Source organism: Crocodylus porosus, unplaced genomic scaffold, assembly GCF_001723895.1.
Source record: "Crocodylus porosus isolate Cpor-Errol unplaced genomic scaffold, CroPor_comp1, whole genome shotgun sequence".
Taxonomy (NCBI): Eukaryota; Metazoa; Chordata; order Crocodylia; family Crocodylidae; genus Crocodylus; species Crocodylus porosus.
The window spans coordinates 61,161,398-61,180,893 of NW_017728949.1; the positions used below are offsets into that span (position 1 = coordinate 61,161,398).

The 19,496-nt window shown below is 45.0% G+C and overlaps 1 protein-coding gene across 6 annotated transcripts in view; it reads left to right on the forward strand.

Moving 5' to 3' along the window:
- KALRN (kalirin, RhoGEF kinase) overlaps nt 1-19,496 on the forward strand; it is a 750,361-nt gene that overhangs the window by 338,207 nt on the left and 392,658 nt on the right. For all 6 annotated transcript variants that reach the window (XM_019553787.1, XM_019553783.1, XM_019553780.1 and 3 more), the window contains exons 7-8: nt 10,802-10,993; nt 18,457-18,588. In XM_019553787.1, coding sequence (XP_019409332.1) covers nt 10,802-10,993; nt 18,457-18,588 — 324 coding nt within the window. The remainder of the gene's footprint in view (nt 1-10,801; nt 10,994-18,456; nt 18,589-19,496) is intronic.

Below are 19,496 nucleotides of genomic sequence, written 5' to 3' on the forward strand. Positions count from 1 at the left end.
AAGGAGGTAGGATTGAGAGCCCTGGTGGGGGCTTGGCGCTTACGGTTTGGAGTACGGAGACTCTGTGTTTATGTTACAGCCAGGTGGCTTGAGTCTCAGTTGTAGTTTACACCGGAGGACCGGGTGAGGCTGTAGGGGAGCGAGGAGGCCTCAGGGGAGCTCCCAGCAGCTTGGGGGTCCCCAGTGCCCAGTAAGGGCACAGTGCCAGCAGGGCACTACCGTTGCGCCGGAGAGGCACGGGTTGTGCCAGAGAGAGGCGCGGTGTTTGCCCAGACGGCAAAAGACCCAGAGAAGGGTCAAGGGGGCCAGGCACGGCGGCGGCCACCTGAGCCCCAAGAGCGTAGAGCGCGGTATAGGCCCAGGAGGAGGGCAACCGCTGCGGAGAGCGCGGCGTGGGCCCTAGAGAGGGCAAGGCCCCAAGAGCGGGGCAGCGGGCGCGAGAGGCGCGGCACAGGCCCCGGGGCGGGGCAGCAGCGGAGAGCCAGGCCCGAGGGGCGCCGGTGACCGGGCGGCGGTGGAGAGTCAGGCCCTCAGGCAGGTAAGGAGCCCGGGGTGATAGAGAGGGCACGCGTAGCCCTAAGGTGGGAACATATAGCGGCACGCCATACGGAGTAGGGGCAGGACACACTTACCAGTCACCAGGCGGATAAAGGCAGCCTCCCATAAACATATATTAAACAGCAAAGTCGTGGCGGGCGAGATTCGAGGGTGCTTGGACCACCTGAAGTGACGGTAGAGGGGCGCTAGGGAGTACGTGGCCGCTCCTAGGCCCCACCCCCTCACACCCTCATATCTGGAGACTGCATCTTTTTCAGCCCAGAAGCTGGGACAGACGGATGGACATTTGGATCATTATGCTCATTTGGAATAGTGCACGCACACACCCATCAACATTGCATAAGATATTAAGGATCACGTCCTCCTGTTTGAACAGTATCTGCAGATGACACCAAGCTAGCGGGGAGTAGTAGAGACGCTGGAGGGTAGGGGTAGGATTCAGAGTGACCTCAACAAATTGGAGGACTGAGCCAAAAGGCATCTTATGAGGTGCAACGAGGACAAGTGCAAAATCCTGCACTTAAGACAGAACAATCCCATGCACCAGTACAGATGGGGGCTGACTGGCTGGGCAGCAGCTCTGCAATAAAGGCCCTGGGGGTTACAGTGGACAATAAGTTGCATACAAGCCAGCAGTGTGCCCTTGTTGCCAAGAAGGCTAACAGCATACTGGGCTCCATTGGTAGGAGTGTTGCCAGTAGGTCTAGGGCAGCAATTATTCCCCTCGATTCAGCACTGGTGAGGCCACATCTGGAGTCCTGTGTTCAGTTAGAGGCCCCCACTACAGAAAGGATGTGGACAAATTGGAGAGAGTCTAGTGGAGGGCAACAAAAACAGTGCGAGGCCTGGGGGACGTGACTATGGAGGAAAGACTGAGGGAACTGGGCTTAATTAGTCTAGAGATGAGGAGCCTAAGAGGGGATTAAATAGGAGCCTTCAACTACTTGAACGGGAGTTTGAATGAGGATGGAGCTGGGCCGCTCTCAGTGGTGACAGATCATAGAACAAGGAGTTGCAGCAAGGGAAGTTTAGGTTAGATATTAGGAAGACTTTTCTCAGGAGGAGGGTAGTAAAAACACTGGAACAGGTTACCCAGAGAGATGGTGGGAGCTCCATCCTCGGAGGTTTTAAAATCCCGGCTACACAAAGCCTTGGCTGGGTTGATCTAGCTGGGGCTGGTCCTGCTTTGGGCAGGGGGTTGAATAAGATGTGACCTTCTGAGTCCCTTCTAACCCTAACTTTGTTGATTCTGTGTCAAGCCCCAAGTCTAGCAAGCCCTCCAGCCATAGCACATCTTGCTGTAATACTCGCAGCTGTCTCTAAAACTAAGCAGGTGAAGCCACACCAGCACCGGTGCGAGACCTCCACAGGACTTGTCGGGCTGCCAGCATGTGGCAGGAGCAGTGGCTTGGTGCGCTGCTACCAGGCTCTTTGCTGCCAGAGGTGCTGTCTTGCTGATGAAATACAAAACCACAGGAGGTCATTAAAGACCACATGGCACTTCTCGTAGGATTTACAAGTGTTAACCTTAGTGTCCTAGTCATATTCCAGCTCAGGTAATTATACTCTGCTGACCTAAGTTCCCTCTACTGTTTCAGTTGGCTAGGTTTTCTTTACTAAGCTGTCATGCTGCGTGTGCATGAGTGCTGCAGAGCCGTGGCTGATGGGAGGTGCTCTATAAATCTTATTTATGTATTTATTTTAAGCAAATGTTCAAACACACGCTCTTGGCATCCTGGCTGTCGCTGGATCTGCAATAACAAAATATCACCTTGGAGAATACAGTAGAAAAATGTACCAACCTTCCAGTTACTGCCCCTTAATGTACCACTCATCCCAGGCCTGTAGCTCTTCCCACAGCCCTATCCAATAAAGGAGCTCTTAAATGATGCTGTGAAGATCAAGGCAGTCAAGATAATTTGGACCAAGATTGAAAGGAAGTTGGAAAACGCTTTATATGCCATGCTACAAGCAGAGTTGCCAGTTGACTGAAGTAGTGTGGAGCTTAACTTGGCTTCATCTCATTTCTCACCGTGGAAGCTTTGTGGAAGGGGACCCAAGGGTTGGGAGGAAAAGTACAGTCCTCTCTCCTCATAGCCCTTTCAGGGAGGGGACACATCCCCAGGAGGTCGGACCCTCCTAGCAGTGACCCTCAGCCTTTGAGTGGTTCTTGGCCTTGCTATGCTCAGCTGAAGTCATGCTGCTAAGTTTTCTTCTGTCCTGTCCTGCTGGCTTCAAAAGGAGTTTCCCCGGCTTGGAAGAGGCTGAAATTTCATTCTCTATCAGCTTTCCTGGAGGGTCTTGGTCAAGAATGATGGTGATGGGGGATGAGGAGCCTCCTACCCCGCTCTACCCCCAGCACATCCTTTCCTACATATGAATCCCAGACTCCTCAGAGAAACTCCTGGGTCAGTATGGGTGATGTGGTCCAGGAGGCTGCTTCCTTTTCTACATCAAGGCCCCCTTTGCAAATGGATCTCCAGGGCACTGTAAACTCCCTGAAGCATAAAACTCAAGCATCTTACGACTTTAAATGTAAAAGCATTGCAAGAGATTGCACTTAGTTATACATTGATTAGCATGCCAAAATGCACACAGCACAAGTACGCTGTTATACCCTGCATATGCAAGTGAGCCAGATAGTTCTGTCCCTGCAGGATAATAGCAACTCTCAAATTACCTTCCTTTTACTGTAACACAACTAAACCAGAATTAAAGGAGGAAAATATCTGATGTGCCAAAAATTCTTTATACTGTGTTCTGTGTTTTCCTTACGCACCGGTCTTATCGTTGGATTGTAGACCCAGGACCCCAGCTGATGGGAGAGAACATGGCATAATTTTGTTTTTATGCAAACAGTTCTTCCATTGTATACAGTAAATACCCATAATTAAGGCTAGCATTTTGTAATGGTAATCATTAATACATGTCCCTGCAGAAGTGTGTGTGTGGGAGGGGAGCAATATTCCTGGAAAAGTTATGACCTGTGCTTGCAGCATGCTTCCAGCAGCTATCCACTACCCTTACCCTGTGCGGTTCTGTACTAGCGCATACAGCCTTGCAGGGATTATAGTTTGGAGGGCTTGTGTCTCTGTCTTTTCTAGAGACCATTTTCTCTCGCTGAGCTATATCTACTTTGATGCTGTGTTTACTTCCCTTTGCCTCATAGGGGCATCATGAAAATCTTAGTCAGGGCGGGCAGATATTTCGGGCGGAGAGCCACTTACTGAGTTTTGGCAAGCCATCAAGGGCTGCATGACAGGCAGCCAGGGGCAGATAAATATTAATTTTCTAAATTTTTTTAGGGGTCCCGCGGGCTGGATGGCATGGCCTGGCAGGCCACATCTGGCCTGCGGGCCGCATTTTGCCCACCCCGATTAGTGTTGCATGGTTTCCAGGATTTCAGTGACTCTGACAAAATGATAGGCTTACCTGTAATGTAAGGTAATTTTTTTTAAAAAGATCCTTTTGAAGACATCTCCCAGCTGCTTTTTAATGTATGACGTTATGAACATTCATAGAGAAAGTTTACCTAGCTTGTCATAAGGTCTGACACCCAAGGTCCTACACGCAGCAGTCCTTAAAATGATGGGTAGGTATAAAGCCATGATGGAAAATCAACGAGAAATCTTGGCTAAATCAGAAAGAAGCTGTAGAAAGATTCCAGGAGACGACTCCGGATTCAAGGGAGTCCGTATGGTAACTAAATAACGTCTTCATTGACACGGACCAGCTCATGCCAGACCGTCTTACCATCACACTTTCACGGAGGAGGCTGATGGCAATGTGGCTGTATCAAGGGCCTTTGTCAAGTATGCTTCTGTCCCAGGGTTGCAAGCCTTTCAAGGAGGATATCTTTGAGGGCTGGCTTGGAAAGAGCCATGGGACACACAGTCATATGGCGCAAATAGAGCAGCCACAATGCAAAAGACAGAAGAAGGGCTGTGGCTAATATTTGAGTCTATCATTTGTGGGAGGGGTCAGGGGAGAGGCTGTGTGAGATTGGTACCAGGTTTGGAAATGGTTTGGAAATTACATTTATCCAACATTCAGAAGCAGAGCTGCTGCCCTTGTCCTTATTATGGAAGTGCAGTCAACAGAGAGAGCCCCAGCATACGATGCTCCATCTTGATATAAGGAGATTTTATAAAAAGGAAACAGAACATGACACATTGAGACCGGTGGTTTATGGGAACTGCACCTCTGTATTAAAACGGTCCCTGTGCTGACATGCAGCTTTGTAGTGTTCAGTGAGCAGCGTTCTGGTGTTGGTTGAACCTGAGTCAGTCTATGGAAAGGCAGAAAGAAAAATTATAGAAATGATGATGGCTTTTTTTCTATGCAGAATCCTCAATACTGTGGGTCTGGTCTGCAGTAAGATATCCCCAAGCACGCTCGAGCCCCCTGTGGATACTTTCATATACTTGATAGCAAGATGACTACACGAGACAATGAGCAGAAGACTAATTCTGCCGCGCCTTAGCACACCAGGCAAAACCAGTGCTAATGTGCAGTAGATTTAGTTTAATGCAAATTAATAATGCACATTAACATCACCTAAAAACCATTCATCTGCGCTAATGTGTAGTAGCGCCAATTATTGCGCATTAAGTTAATATCTGTCATTGCAGGTACTAAACTTAATGAGCCGTAATTACAGTGCATTAATGAAAATGTAGACGTATCCTCTGTGTCTCTTTGGAGAGAAAAGGCCCCATAACAACAAATAACTTTCATAAACATTTTAGACAGTTACAGATGCAAAAGAAATCACTTTATTTGAACTACCTGGAACATATGGAAATTAGGACGTGACTCTGAATGTAGTGATGGGACATCATTGCCACCATTTGTGGACCACACACAAATGCAAGTTCTAAACATTTTGATCCCTGGAAAATGCAGGTGCAGGTCTGGATTTGGCTCTGATCTATATTACCTGATCATTGCGGTCCAGTTCTCATTTTAAATCAAATGTTATTTTGCCAAAGAAAACAAGGAAAAAAGATATTCTTGCGGATGACAAGGACAAAATTGGTTAAAACATTCCTATATCGTAACTAATTAATTATGATAGCACGAGTCCTTTTTCTGTGTATATACTTTTCCTAGGGAGTCCCACCCAGATGCACAGCCTGATTCAATTCAGGTACCACCCATGCATAGGCATCTTTTAAAGAAAAGTATCACTCAGTAAAGTTAGGAAACAGAACCCACCACAGTGCTCTGGTAAAAATGCCCTCCCTCCTGACCTCCTCATTTTGATGGTGATGTCAGACTTCATTTGCAGGTGTCACTGATTTCTGCTGGAGATTGCCTGATAATGCCTCCCGAATTTATGCAGGGATTTGATGTAGCTATTATTAGGTAACATTGATATCGTGCTACTGCTAAGAGGCTGTGGCTACGATTGGTGCCTCCCTGTGGAAGGTGAGGTGCAAGCACAGAGGAAGACAGGGTTTCTGCCTCGGAGAGGTTATAATCTAAAAAGGGCCTGATGCCGCCAACGTTTAGGCACGTGAAGTACTTGTATGCATGTGAGTAATCTCACTGAGTTCATTTACGGAAAGTGTTTGCAGGATCTGGTGTAACACACCCGTGAAGACGGGAAGGGTGTGGGAAGCAATGACAATGAGCACATATAAATCTTCATTTCCTTTTTTTGTATTGTCTCACTGTTTCCTAACCCATTGTTGTTTTTTTTTTCACCCCGCTCAGTGTTTAGTGAAACCTGTTCTGGCAAAAATAAGGCAGATTGTTGCCCTGCCTTAAAACCGGTTAGCTGCCCCCGGGGATGACATCGTGACCCTGTTAGCTGGAGATCACAGACTTTCATTTTCTTTTCATAAACGTTTACTTCCATATTTGACAGTCCTCCTTGCTTCCTCTCACCAGTCGCTGTATTGGCAATGCCAGGCATTCATAAAACATGAGTCAGGTGCTCAGAATGAGGTTAGCTAGACAATCATGCCACTTAAAAGAAACCCCACACCCATCATAATAGATTTTGACTCCTCTTGATTTACCTTCTGTTTTCTGAACCTCTACAGCGCATTCAGACCAAGTCTTTCAGCTTTGGTTTGCAACTGTGAGGGCTGGAAATAATTCAGCAGAATTATATCATGCAACATATTGATCCCAATGACCAGTTCTTTAGCAAGCGCACGAGTAATGAAATCCTGAGCGTGGACTGAAATTGGTCAATGCCCTCTAGGCAGGACATTTAAATATGGGTTTAGAGGGAGGAACTAGAGGAGGAGAATGCAGGCAAAGTCTTTTAAAAAGAAATCCTGGATTCCTGTGATAGTAGGAACAGGGCTTTAGTCTTTAAACATGTACTTTTGTGAGGGACCTAACAAATGAATAACAATAGTTAAAATAATTTTCTATCTTCATCTGAACAATGCACTCTGAGTCTTTCTCAGGCCACATCCTTTCTAATACACTTCCCCAGACATTGCATGCCTGGCACTGGCAAGCATCCCTCTGAATAAAAAAAATATTTGTAATGCTGCTTATTTTTATTACACTTCTACTTCCTTCTAAGGGGGACGGGGTGGGAAGGGGCTTAGAGAGGAGAAGCCAGACATTTTTCAGATAGTAAATTGTAGCTCAGTATGTTTCTTTCAAAAAGCAACTGTGTAGATATTTTTTCCCAGGGAATCAGGCCCAGTGTTTGTTTCTGTTCGATCTATAGAATTATACTAGCCGTTATTGCAATCGTATTATATTTATATCAATATAATAATATGGTTCACTAAAACAGAAAGATTTCGCTCCACCCTAGCGATCATAAGCCCGTTAATCTAGTTAATCTGTTGGTGTAAACCACAAGATCCTAGCTAAATGCGCCCCAATCATATTGACTTTAGTTTTATATGCGGATAGCTTGGCACACATGCTGTTTGCGCTGATTGAAGTTATTCATATCTGCTCCACCGTGGCTGTTTCATGCCTGTGTTTGTTAACCCCATCCAAGAGTGAGTCATTGCTGAGAAACGCGTGCGAGCAGGGCTGTGTTCGGTGGTGGAATAATCAGCCTTCCTGTTGCCAAGGAGTTAATTGTCTGAAATTAGACGGAGATGCATGTTGTCCTGAGGGAGTCGCAATACATTTGAAATACATTGCAATTATCTGGTAAAGACAAATGGCATCTTTTGGAAATTCCTACCATTTATCATTAAATGGGCTGAATTCTGTGCGAGGCTGAGCTAAAAAGCCATCCCGTAGGATCCTGCATCAAAAGGCATGCAATTTGCTTTGCATGTGGTCTGATGGGTGTCGGGGCCCTTATGAGACTACTTTGCTGTTGAAGTGCTCTCCTCTGGGGCGTATCAAACGGTAGGGTGCATTTCACAAATGCTTTGCAAATCTCCGAGGAAGACTTTGAGGGGCATTTTGTTTTGTCTTGGTTTTTTTCCTTGAGAATTCCTTCAACAGCCACATTTCAGCCTTAGCGAACCTACCACGCCGTTATTTCTGCTCCCCTGCAGGACGTATGCGCATGCCATCTCACCTGTCTCCCAGGGACACAGATTGGCATGGAGAAGGCCCCAGAGGTTTCCTGTTGTCTTTTGCTAATCTCCCTTTCCTATATGTTTATTCCCTTTTAATTAGTATAATTCCAGTTAGAGCAAGAAGGCATTATCAAAGAGGGAAGATTTGCAGCATACCCTCAGGTTGTATTGGTCCGATTCCCTATCCAAGCTGGTGGGGAGTGTCTGAATCCTGTGGGTGAATCTCCTCTCCTGAAAGTGCTCTGCTCCACTGCAGAGCAGGCATCTGGGCAGTGAATTCAGAAGTCCACCCGTGCATCCTTTTGCTTGGAAGAGCCGTAAAGGATACCTACCTAGCTTTAGAGCTTGTTGGTACTCTTCCAGGTGAGCTCATGAAAATCTTCCTCTATGTCAACAGATACAAAATACATATAAATCACGCCTAACTTGAAAGCCAGAACCTAAGAACATCTGCTCGCTCTCAATTAATCTTCCCTTTCCCCCCTCTACTATTTGAAATGTTTATATACCGTAAGCACCAGGAATCAAAAAAAAACAATAATCACAGTTTGGTTTCCTTCTGTTGGATCGTGCTCATTACATTGCAAGGGCTGAGATCATTGTTCAGGGAACAAATATAAAACCATTATAAAAATGAACCAGTCTTCACATGAAACCCAAACTCCTATATGGCCACTTCTAGTCTTTCAAAAGAAACAAGTCAGCTGGTGCATTTGGCACGGCTCTGCGAACCGTAGCAGTGGTATGTTGCTTTATACCAGCAGGTAGCCAACCTAAAAAACATTTCAAACTCATCTTGGCTGACTCTGGGCTTGGTCCTTACAGGCACGTGGACTTTCTGGGGGAAATCCTTGAATATTTACAAATCTTCTTACCATTAAGCGTTACTGCTTCTAGTGTTTGCAGATTATGGGTTAGACCTTGAGACACCTCGGAAAAGAGTTACAATTCTGACTCTTGATCCTCTGTTCATCCATCTTTCCAGTTTTGAAGAAGACTTTCTCCTTGTCATTAGAACAAATCAGACAATTTTCGTGCCAAATGAAACATCAAGCCAAAATTACTGGATGAAGAAAAAGAGTGCAGTTAGGACTCTGTGTTTCTACACAACAAAAGTGGGTGCAGATTAGCTTGTAATTGTTTTGTCCACGCCCTGCATTTAGGCTGTAAAGGTAAAGCTGTCCCATTTACAGGGCCTTTGGGGCAGTGGAGGCAGAGCTCCACTGTTTTCTTTAACCTCAACACAAGACGGAGATGGTGTGGTCAGTGCACGCTGCAGACACCTGGTGCCCATCAGATAGGCTGCGGGACGGGCTCAGAGCTGTGCTGGAAGTGAAAATGATGGATGGAAACCTGCTGCTCTCACCTGGGAGCAAGCCCAGGTCTTCCTCATCTGGCCAGTCTCCCTAGCAACTCAGCTACACAGCTGTCGTCATTCAAATATAGCAAATCATATTTACCACGCTAAGATGAAGCCAGCAAATACTTTATCTGTGTAGTACTATTGAAAAATAAGTCATGTCTACGAACACATGAGCTCATACTATTTTTTTGGCTCACGTACTAAGCCCTTGAAACAGCCAGTTATGAATTTCCAACTCAGGACTGCAAATTGTGTTCCTATCAGGTGCAGAATTGCTAGACACCGGATATCCATCCTGTGATTCACGGAGACGGTACAGGTCTGGCTGGATTTCCTAATGTGCTTGCAGGCAGAGTTAGTCATGGGAGCCCACCTCTCCACAAGATAGCAGGAGTATATTGAGCACTGATAAATAAGCTATAATTGCTGTGACTACCACACCATCCACAGAGGAACAGAGGCAGCAGGATAAATGATTGCATCTAATAAAGTCTGAGAGTCACAATACAGTTGTTGTCAGACACAAGCACTTCAATAGCGCATCTGTGCATGCTATTGCCATGATGGTTGTGTATCATGAGATTTGTCTTGCCATGAAATATTGGGTTATAATGCGGGTTTTGACAGTTTGCAATTCCACTTGATAGCAAAACAATTGAAAATCTCATGGAAAATTCCTATGTAATGAATTGAAATGTTGTTTACAGGTGTTTTGAAGTCCCATCTCAGTTCAGATTGCAATATTAAATGGTGTCTCTGCTATAGGATGATTTTAGAAAAATTATGGAAAAGTCAGTGTTTCATTCAAAAATACAATTTATATAACAAATTCTATGAAATCTCATATATTTCTGGGGGGTTTTTTTATAAATCCTTTGAAATTTTATTCAGCATTTCCATAAGGAAGTACCTTAGCCCATCTCCTGATGAGGTTGGTCTCCAACAGAATTTCACAGTCTTCTTCATATTAAATGCAAATATTTATGCATTTATAAATAGCACTAGGACATATGAATGGATATAACTGCAATACCAAGAAGAAAATAAAGGAAAGGGCAATGAAAAGAACATAATTAGGCAATAGAGAGTTAGAATATGGTGGCTGATTTTTTCCAAAATACCTAAATAAAATAGAGGTGGCAGTATAGATCATGGAGAACAGGTGCTAAAAGATCCTTTGCAACTTATTTTTAGATTGAAATGTAGTGTATCTGCAACTCATGCATATTTAAAGGGGTGGTCGATTGTTCTCACCCAACTCCTCGATGTTATTGCAGCTGAGGGTGGTGGGAATTTGTAATGCAGATGCAAAATGGCCCCATCTCTCCCTTCTATTTATTCATGTATTCTTTTTATTCTTCAGAACGCCTATGTCAACATCAATCGCATCATGTCAGTGGCATCCAGGCTCTCAGAGGCAGGCCATTATGCTTCCCAGCAAATTAAACAAATCTCCACCCAGCTGGATCAAGAATGGAAGAGCTTCGCTGCAGCCCTGGATGAGCGCAGCACCATCCTCGCCATGTCCGCTGTATTTCACCAGAAGGCCGAGCAGGTGAGTTACTTTAATGAGCTGGAAAATTATCTACAAACCAGCTAGGTAGCCATGAAAATGAAATTAGTATCTGGGGAGGCTTGGCAATGAGATTAAGAGACTCAGTTCAGCTCCTAGTGGACAAATCATAAATACCACCACAGATGACACACAATTGATGCCCTTGGTAATCTAAAAGGGAAAACCTAGGACTGAGTAACCTTGGAGAATGAATTCCCCTTTCCCCAGAGGTGCTTCTTCCCTGTCATAGATGAATCACACTGGTGGAGTAAAACACTGCCTTGTTTTCTGTGCTGCATCACTGCCTCCTGAACAGTATCTGTACTATGGATGTACTCAGCACTGTGATTTGGGCTTTTGAGATCAATGAGTTGGTTTTGCTCATGAAAAGGTTGTTGAGTGCCCTAACAGTTGCTGGTGTAGGTACATGATTTTGCTTCTTTTAAGATTTGGGTTGCTAATCAACAAGTCCATCTCAGAGAAGAAAATAAGAACTTGTTAGTCAGAGCCTTTGCTACAGCTAAGGTTAGGGGAAAAGTCTGGGCCAAGCAGTAAGCAGGATCTTTTCTATTGCTTACTGCCCCTAGAATTATGGCAGATTTCTCCTTATTTTGGGTGTCCTACTTAGATTGGCCCCGAGTGTATCCTAGCGGCCATTTACATATGTGAGCATGCCCAGTAGTTCCAGCACCATTCTGAGCAAAATGCATAGCTACATGAGGAATGTTATACACATTATCCCACTTTTATCTCACTGTGTTTCAAATACCCTCTGCGCTGTAAAATGCAGGCACCAGGCTTCAGAGCTGTTAATCTTCCATCAGCAATACATCCCTGTGGAAAGATGGAAAAAAGACCTATTTAGAGCGCTGAATCCAAATAAGAAGGATTTAAAGTTTTATTATTAAAAATAGTTTTCTAGGTTTCTTTTTTACAAGTAACCTCTTATTTTTCAAAGGTGCTGGGACCTGTTTGCAGCTTGAGAGGTGTTGCTAAGATATTTTATAACATGAAAGGCAATAAAACAAGAAAGCTGTATTGAACTGTCTGTCAGTTAGAGGTTTATTTTTTGTCACTCTACCCTTTGAACATCATCAGAATGGTTATTTTGCCTCAATCTTCACTTAGAAAACAGGTCCATTAACATCACTTTCAACTACTCTTCTCTTTTTTTTCCCCCCTGTTTTTTTGACTGCAAGAAAGGGACTAAAAATACAGCCCACTCTTGGCAACTCTTTAAAGGGAAAAAAAGTTTGTGCTGCCTGACAGTGACCAGAGTTTCTCTGCACTGAGCAAATGAGAGATTTTTGTTAATACTGAAAAGTTGTTGTTCCTGACTTGGAAGAAGAGGCAGTTTAGTGGGAGGGGAGCATTGATGTGAAGCCAGTAAACTCAAAACGCTGGAAAATATGATGTGGGAGTCAGCATGTCCTACTTGCAACTCCATCACCTGGGACTGAAATATTTGGCTTGCTTCAGTAGCTCTGGTAGGATAAACCAAGAGCACACTGATAATTTAGTCATTTGACCTCTGTGGTGTCCTACAAAGAGTGAGTTACTAGGAGTTTGAAGTCAGGCCGGTGCATGGATTGTTCTCCAAGCTCTAGTGCAACAAGTCACTACTTTTTGTTCAATCCTGTCTACCAACTTGCTTCTGAGATGCCGTAAAATAGCATGTTTAATAGTATCTCTCATATTGATCATGAGAAGGGACAGTGGTTTGGGATGCTGGAACAAACCCTAGTTTTATTGAACATGTTATCTGTACTATCCAAGCACAGCAAGAAGCACCTTGGATTTTTCAAGGTCTCGTCTTGAAGACCCACACACAGCCAACTGCCCAAGAGCTCAATTTGTACAAGTCGGGAGGATGAAAGGCTGAGTCAGTCCTTCTGGGAACTACACTAAACTTCACATCTGTCTTCACGTGCCTCCCAATTGCATTTGTTTTTCCGGCTCTTACAGTGGACACCTGTGGCATATTGACTTGAATTTGGCCGAAGGAACTCTAGGATCAAAGCATGTTTTGGGCTAAATTTTTTAATACAAAGGTTCATAAATACCAGAAAGACCACATAAAACAACCTCTAAACAAAGAAGGGGGCTGAAAAAGTCTTGTAGACTTGAAGCCTGGCCAAACTCCCTAGAGTTTGTGTTTTTGATCAAAAGCTGATGTGTTTAGCAGTGGGCCCACACATCTTGCTCAGGTCAGGGTTTGAATTTTAGGGGCTGTACAACCGTGTTTTCTTAATCTGTCCTAATTGTCATGCGTACAAGCCTGATCTCTCATGGCAGTATACATCAAAGGTAATTCCCCTTATGCCAGGGGGGTAAAACCAGCGAGAGAAGAACTTTTTTGAGAATGGTTGAAGCCACTAAATGTTGTAGCAGGAGGGCAAAAAAAAGAGTCTTTTTGGCTATATCCACACTGTTTTTACAGTGCTACTAGGGAAAAATGCTCTCAAATGCATCCTACTCAGGGTCCTATGAAGGTGCCTGACCCTCGTTGCCCTTGAGAACAGGATTGGGAACAGTGGCACGGGCACCCACTGGCTGGCTACCCCACCTCATTTCTGGGACCAGAGCATGTGGAGCATACTCTACAGCAGTGCTTCTGGGGAACACCAGGTGAAGCAGTGCAGATATACCACCTGTTGCAGGAGCATGCAAGAACGGTATCGTACACCTCTTTCACTTCAGTGGAGCTGTGCTGGTTCAACTCAGAAAAGGTTCTCACCCCATGACTGTTAAGGAGGGACTGGGTGACTCCTTTGTCTTGACAGCAGTCTCTAGACATGTTTTATAAGGTGTGCACTTAGAAAAACTTGTCTGATAAAGCAACTGAACTCCCGTAGTCAGCTAAGAGACCTGCTCAATTCACTTTGGGTCAAGTCTACCCTTGGAAATGCACTCAAAAAGTCACACGTGCAGAAGTGTCCTTTTACAGTACATGCATTCAGTAGATGTCTTTGCTGATATTCTGCAAATCTAGTGGCACGTTTGTTTTGCACCACCATACACACAACCATGCACAGCTTCTACTGCCAGAAGGTCTCTGCTAGGACTTTTACTAGTCTGTGCCATTTTAAACACGCCCAACGTCCCCTCATTTGATTGCTGGAGGAAGGGAGCGGCCTCTCCCATAAAACTGGTCCATCTTCCCCAATCCATACTTCTGCACTGAACTGTGAAATGGGGTGCATGGGCAAGGCAGGTAGTGCTTGGAGTAAGCAGGGAAAAGAGGGATCCAGAGACAGTTACAGGGAGTAGGAAGCACACAAAGAGCAGCATCCAAATAGTAGCCAAGAGCCCCCCCCAACAAGGGATGGAGTATACTAGGGAAAATATCTGAGCTGGACCTGAGCAAGGCCCCTACTAGATGCTACATTTATATCACATAATAAATCGCAATATACCAAACAGTCAACTAAATTTATGACACAATAGAAATGGCATTTAACATGTCTTTGTGGCCGGTTTGTATTGTGTTTCCATTTGAATGTGTGACATGGAGGTCCCTGATCTCTAGTTGCCTGTGGTGTGGGCAGCGGAGGATCTGGGAGTCCCCTAGTCCAGCTCTCTACCCCCTAGTATTCATGCACCCTGGTGTAGGGGTGCTTTTTAATTGTCCAGGCTCCCCATGCTCCTGAACCTTGAAAAGGCATGCCTTCAGCTGGGTTGCACATGTGACTTTTAAACGTCTAGGAACACTAGGATCCTGGCATTGGGGAGATTGGGATCTGACCAAGTTTATCCCTTATCTTAAAAATCGCACATCCTGCCATGCATGTCTGACAATAACTCAGTTTTTGAGATCAGAGGTAGTTTGTCAGATCCCAGTCTCATGACTAAACTCAGTCTGCCAGAGCCCAAATAATGTTTTCTTGTTGATGTCTTTTCTTAGCTGCCTCTTGCAAGATTTGCTCCCTGAATGTATACAGATCGTAGGACCAGTCCTAATTCTTTTCGTAGCTGCCATATGGATCAAGTCAGAAAAGTGTAGGTTTTTGAGATACAAGTTTGACTCTTTGGAGAGAGATTTTTCCTTTTTTTTGCAGTCCTTCCTGGAAATTTATAAAATGCATATGATTATCAGAGAGAAGCATTCCAAATCTGTCATTTCAAATCATATTTAAAGAGCTTTTTATGTTCCCAACAGGAGCTGTTCCAGTCTATGGGATAAGTAGGTATTTAAGCAATTAATTTAAATGGTATTGTGCCCCCAGTAGACAGTCACAGAATAGAGAGATGCCATTCCAGCCTATAAGTTAATTAGTTATTTACATTTTAAATGCATGTTTTTAACCCAGCAGGCCATATTTTTACTGTGTAAATATTTCTGTCAGCAATGGTTGTGGTATTCTTGATCTTACTTTCGGGCAGAGGAATGGAGTAGTTGACCTCCTGTTGTCCTTTCTAAGTCCTGTTTTCTCTGGTTTTCTATGATTTATGTATTTAGTATGAAAATACTTGTGCATTTCATAAAAAAATATTTCTGGCCACACAGCATGCAGTAGTAAACCTTAATGCAGCTGACATTTTTCAGAATACCAAAATGAATTGCTCCCTAACGTGAACACATACATTGCCAAAGTTAATTGAGTGAAAACCTTTCCTCCTTGCTGCTGGCCTCGCCCCATTCTGAAGTGCTAAAGTAACACCATCAAAGTGTATTTCACATGCCGATGCGGTGCCTGGGCCACTAAAGGATAACAGCCTACTACTGCTACCAGGAGTAATGAAGTTACTTGCAGAGTTCAAGTGAAAGAGATCACTGCTGTGAAGCCGTAGGGTGCAAGCCCTGCTGCTGACCTGTGCAGGAATCTCATTGCATGACCAGACATTCAGATTCAAACCTGAGAGTGTTTTGGCAATGCTTTGTATAATAACTTGGTATCTAGCATTTCATATCCCTGGATTAGAAGCCAGGGACCTACAGCTAATGCCAATCTGTCAGGGGCTCAAACCCATGACTTTTGGCACCATTCAACAAAGTCCTTTATCATGTAATCTAAAAAAGAAGATTGTTAACATTGCTGGGGCCAGCTCAAGAGAGGCGATACATTGGCTCTGTGCATGCTATTACACAGCACTCTCCACAGCCTCTACCAGTAGCATAACTAGGACTGGGTGATGGAGGCATAAGCCCTTGGCACCAACTTTGAGAGGGCTTTGTTATGGCCCTCCCCCCCCCGGGAGTCTTTTGCATGGCAGGGCAGCCCTGTGCAGCCTGGCTGCAGGGAGCTGAGCAAGCACAGCTCCGTGCCCCGTAGTGTATCTGTAGGGGAGGGGGGTCAGTAGGCCAAGTAGCCTGCTCACCTCCACAGGCTCTGCCATGGGATTCACAACCCTGTGCCTACTGCCCAGAAGCATATTTGGGGAGGAGGAGGTGGGGGTGCATCAGACACCAGAAGCAGTCCTGTGGAGTCCATGCCAGCCAGGCTGCTGCACCAACATGCAGCAAGCATCTTCTTCAGCTGCAACAGCCAAGGTCACGCCGTTGCAGCAGGACACGTAGCAGTTGCTGCCTGGGTGCAGAGAGCAGGGGCAAGTACAATACCACTCCCTCCTGCCCCCACTTCCCCTTCACCTCGCCAGTGGTTGACATAATTCCCACCTCCCTTTCATCTCTGCCCCATGCACTGAAATATCTTGCAATGCCTCTGATCTCTGCAGGCGTTAAAGTACCCTTACAGTGCTCTCACGAGAGGCAAGGATTGCTAGAGCAGGATCATCCAAGACGGAAGTGGACACTCGCTGAGGAACCTAAGATCAGTAAAAGGCCTCCCTCACTATGGGGGGAAACTGTGTGGCAGTGCTTAGATAGATGTGGGCTCTGGCCAGCAGGGTTTGAACCAGAAAGCCTAAAAGGGGAATAATTGTGTCAAGGTTGTGTCATAGTTGTGTCAAGGTTGGTGCTGCAGATTGGTAGCACAGTGATGCTGCGGTGGTCAGGAGTCCTGGCATCCAAACCCCTCTTTCCGCTCAGACTGGCACCTTGCAGGCACGGGCACCAGAAACTCATATTGATGAACTCCTTGTGCGCTAAAAAGAGGGCTTTATAATCTAAAAGCTTTCAGACCTTCACTATATCACAGTCTTTACCCTGATAACAAAAGTGCTGCATTGATGGCTGGGCAAGACTGGGACAGGATTCGTTTTTTTACCCCAGAGTGTTTTATTCTTTAAGCAGTACTGTGCTAACAAGCCACAGGTGAGCACTTCAGGACGGGATAATGCTGTGATCACGGGGGTGGCTTGGCAGCCGTTACCCATTCATCCTGCAGCGCACTGCATCTGTTGTATAATTAGCTGTTCTTTTTCTAAATGGCTTTAAAGATCCTTACATAGGGAGGGCGAGTTCAACCGGAGAGGAAGAGAGAAGAAATATTAACAAGGAGTAACGAGGTGATATTTGGTAGCTAGGGGCCTGAGTACACAATGTGTGCATGTTGGGAGGTAGATCAGTGGATCAGTCTCCATTTAGTAAAAGCAACAGGAGCCCTGAAGAGGCAAATCTTTCATGGAGCACGCAGCAGTCATGTGGGCTTCCCCACATGTTCTGCTGATACCCTGATTTAGAGATCTGTAGGATTGAATGGATGTTTCGCCCTCTGGGCCTATTCTGTGCCTGCCTCTCTGCTGAGATTGCCAACAAAGGTGCTAATTCATACCACTTGCAGGGGTGGATTTTTTTTTTTTTTATTTAAATAAAGACATCTGCCCACTAGGAACTGGACTGAGACCAGCAGCTCATTTCACACAGGCTGCTCAGCAGCTGCCAGATAGGAATAATGTCTGATCACTGCTAACCTGGGCCAGATTCAGATGGGTGACCCAGAGGTTAAAGCCTCAGTATCCCATTACCAATTTCCCCTGAGCCCGCCTGGGATTAGAAACTGCTTTAGCATGTCTACTAAGCACCAAGATGAACGTTAGCCTTGATTGTAATAGGAGTTTTCTGTTACAGCCAAGTGCATGGCTGTGCTGAGCTCTTGAGGGAAAAACCTACAGCAGAGATGACCAAGGTGCTCTGACACTGAAATGCACTGAGCACTGACTACTTCCTCCTTGCTGTGTTTTTCATGGCCATCGTGAAAATGGGTTGTACCTCCCATATCGGTTAAATTCATACGGTCCAGTTCTTAAAGGCTTTTGGTACTGATGTTTCTGCAGCTGTTTGGAAGGTGCTCTTTGCTATTAAACTAAGAGAAACAGAACCCTCTTCCTTAAAAAAAAGAAAAAAAATGTAAGAATCATGCTTCATGTCATAAACTGATCCATCTTCTGCCCTCTAGTAAGCTCCTGGGGTAGACACTCTATTATTTGTTTGGCGTAGTCCACAGCATAGTTATCCAAGGCACTTCTCAAATAACTCACTTTAATGGCCATAAAAATAATGAGTCACCTCCATGCTGGTTGAGATTCAAGCACCCTGGTGATTGTTTCTGGAATTGTTTCAGTTCCTTTCAGGTGTGGATGCCTGGTGTAAAATGTGCAGTGAAGGAGGCCTCCCATCAGAAATGCAAGACCTGGAATTGGCCATCCATCATCATCAGTCCCTCTACGAACAGGTGACCCAGGCCTACACAGAGGTAAGTGTTTCCAGGAGAATCATGCCACCAACTGCTGACTGACTACTTAGTAATAATTCATATATATATATATATATAGGATCGCCATCATAGAGAACAGTCCGTTTGTCCTCTGTCCTCTGTGGATACAAAACCTGATGCCTTTATGTCCTCTATTTTTCTCTTGAAGGGAAGACAACTCCAACCATTATGTTCAATAACCATTTTCTCTTGAAGAGAAAAATGGACATAAAGGCATTGATTGGGTTTCATGTCAATAGAGGGCACAGGGCAGAGTAGCAGAAAACCGGAATGTCCTCTATGATGGCCACCCTATATCTACATCTATGCAGCCATCAATGCAGCACTAGATATATATCTATAGAGATATAGATATAGATATATGACTCTGCACTTTTGACATTATTCCTAACTGAATAAATCTCAGATCCCATTAGTCTTATTTTTTCTCATGGTCTCATTGATACAATTCCCTAGTAGAAATGCAAGCTAATATACCTTTTAATAAACCTTTTCCAGAGGGATATGAACCCTTACTCATGACTCCACGCATGGATCATATTTGTCCTCAGGCTGTGGGCTTCTGGCAGCACTAAGTCAGCTTGTAGCGGGAGCACAAGCTGCTAGAAACCTCCACAGCACATGTGAACCATAAGCCAGTGGGGCAGCTTATGGACTGGCCAAGGAAAAGGCAGCTTCATCCCCTGTCTTTAGCATCCTATAGCATTGATACTGATAGATATTATAGTAATACAGGCCCTGAGGGTGGCCGTGATACTCCCTAATAGCTGCCTAAATCCTGCCCTGCTCCAGGGTATCACCCCACTGCCTCGCCTGCCACATCTTCATGTTTAAAAATAAAGAGGGGAGGCTTTCCACAGAGGCTGGGGAGCTCTGGGTGCTCCTCC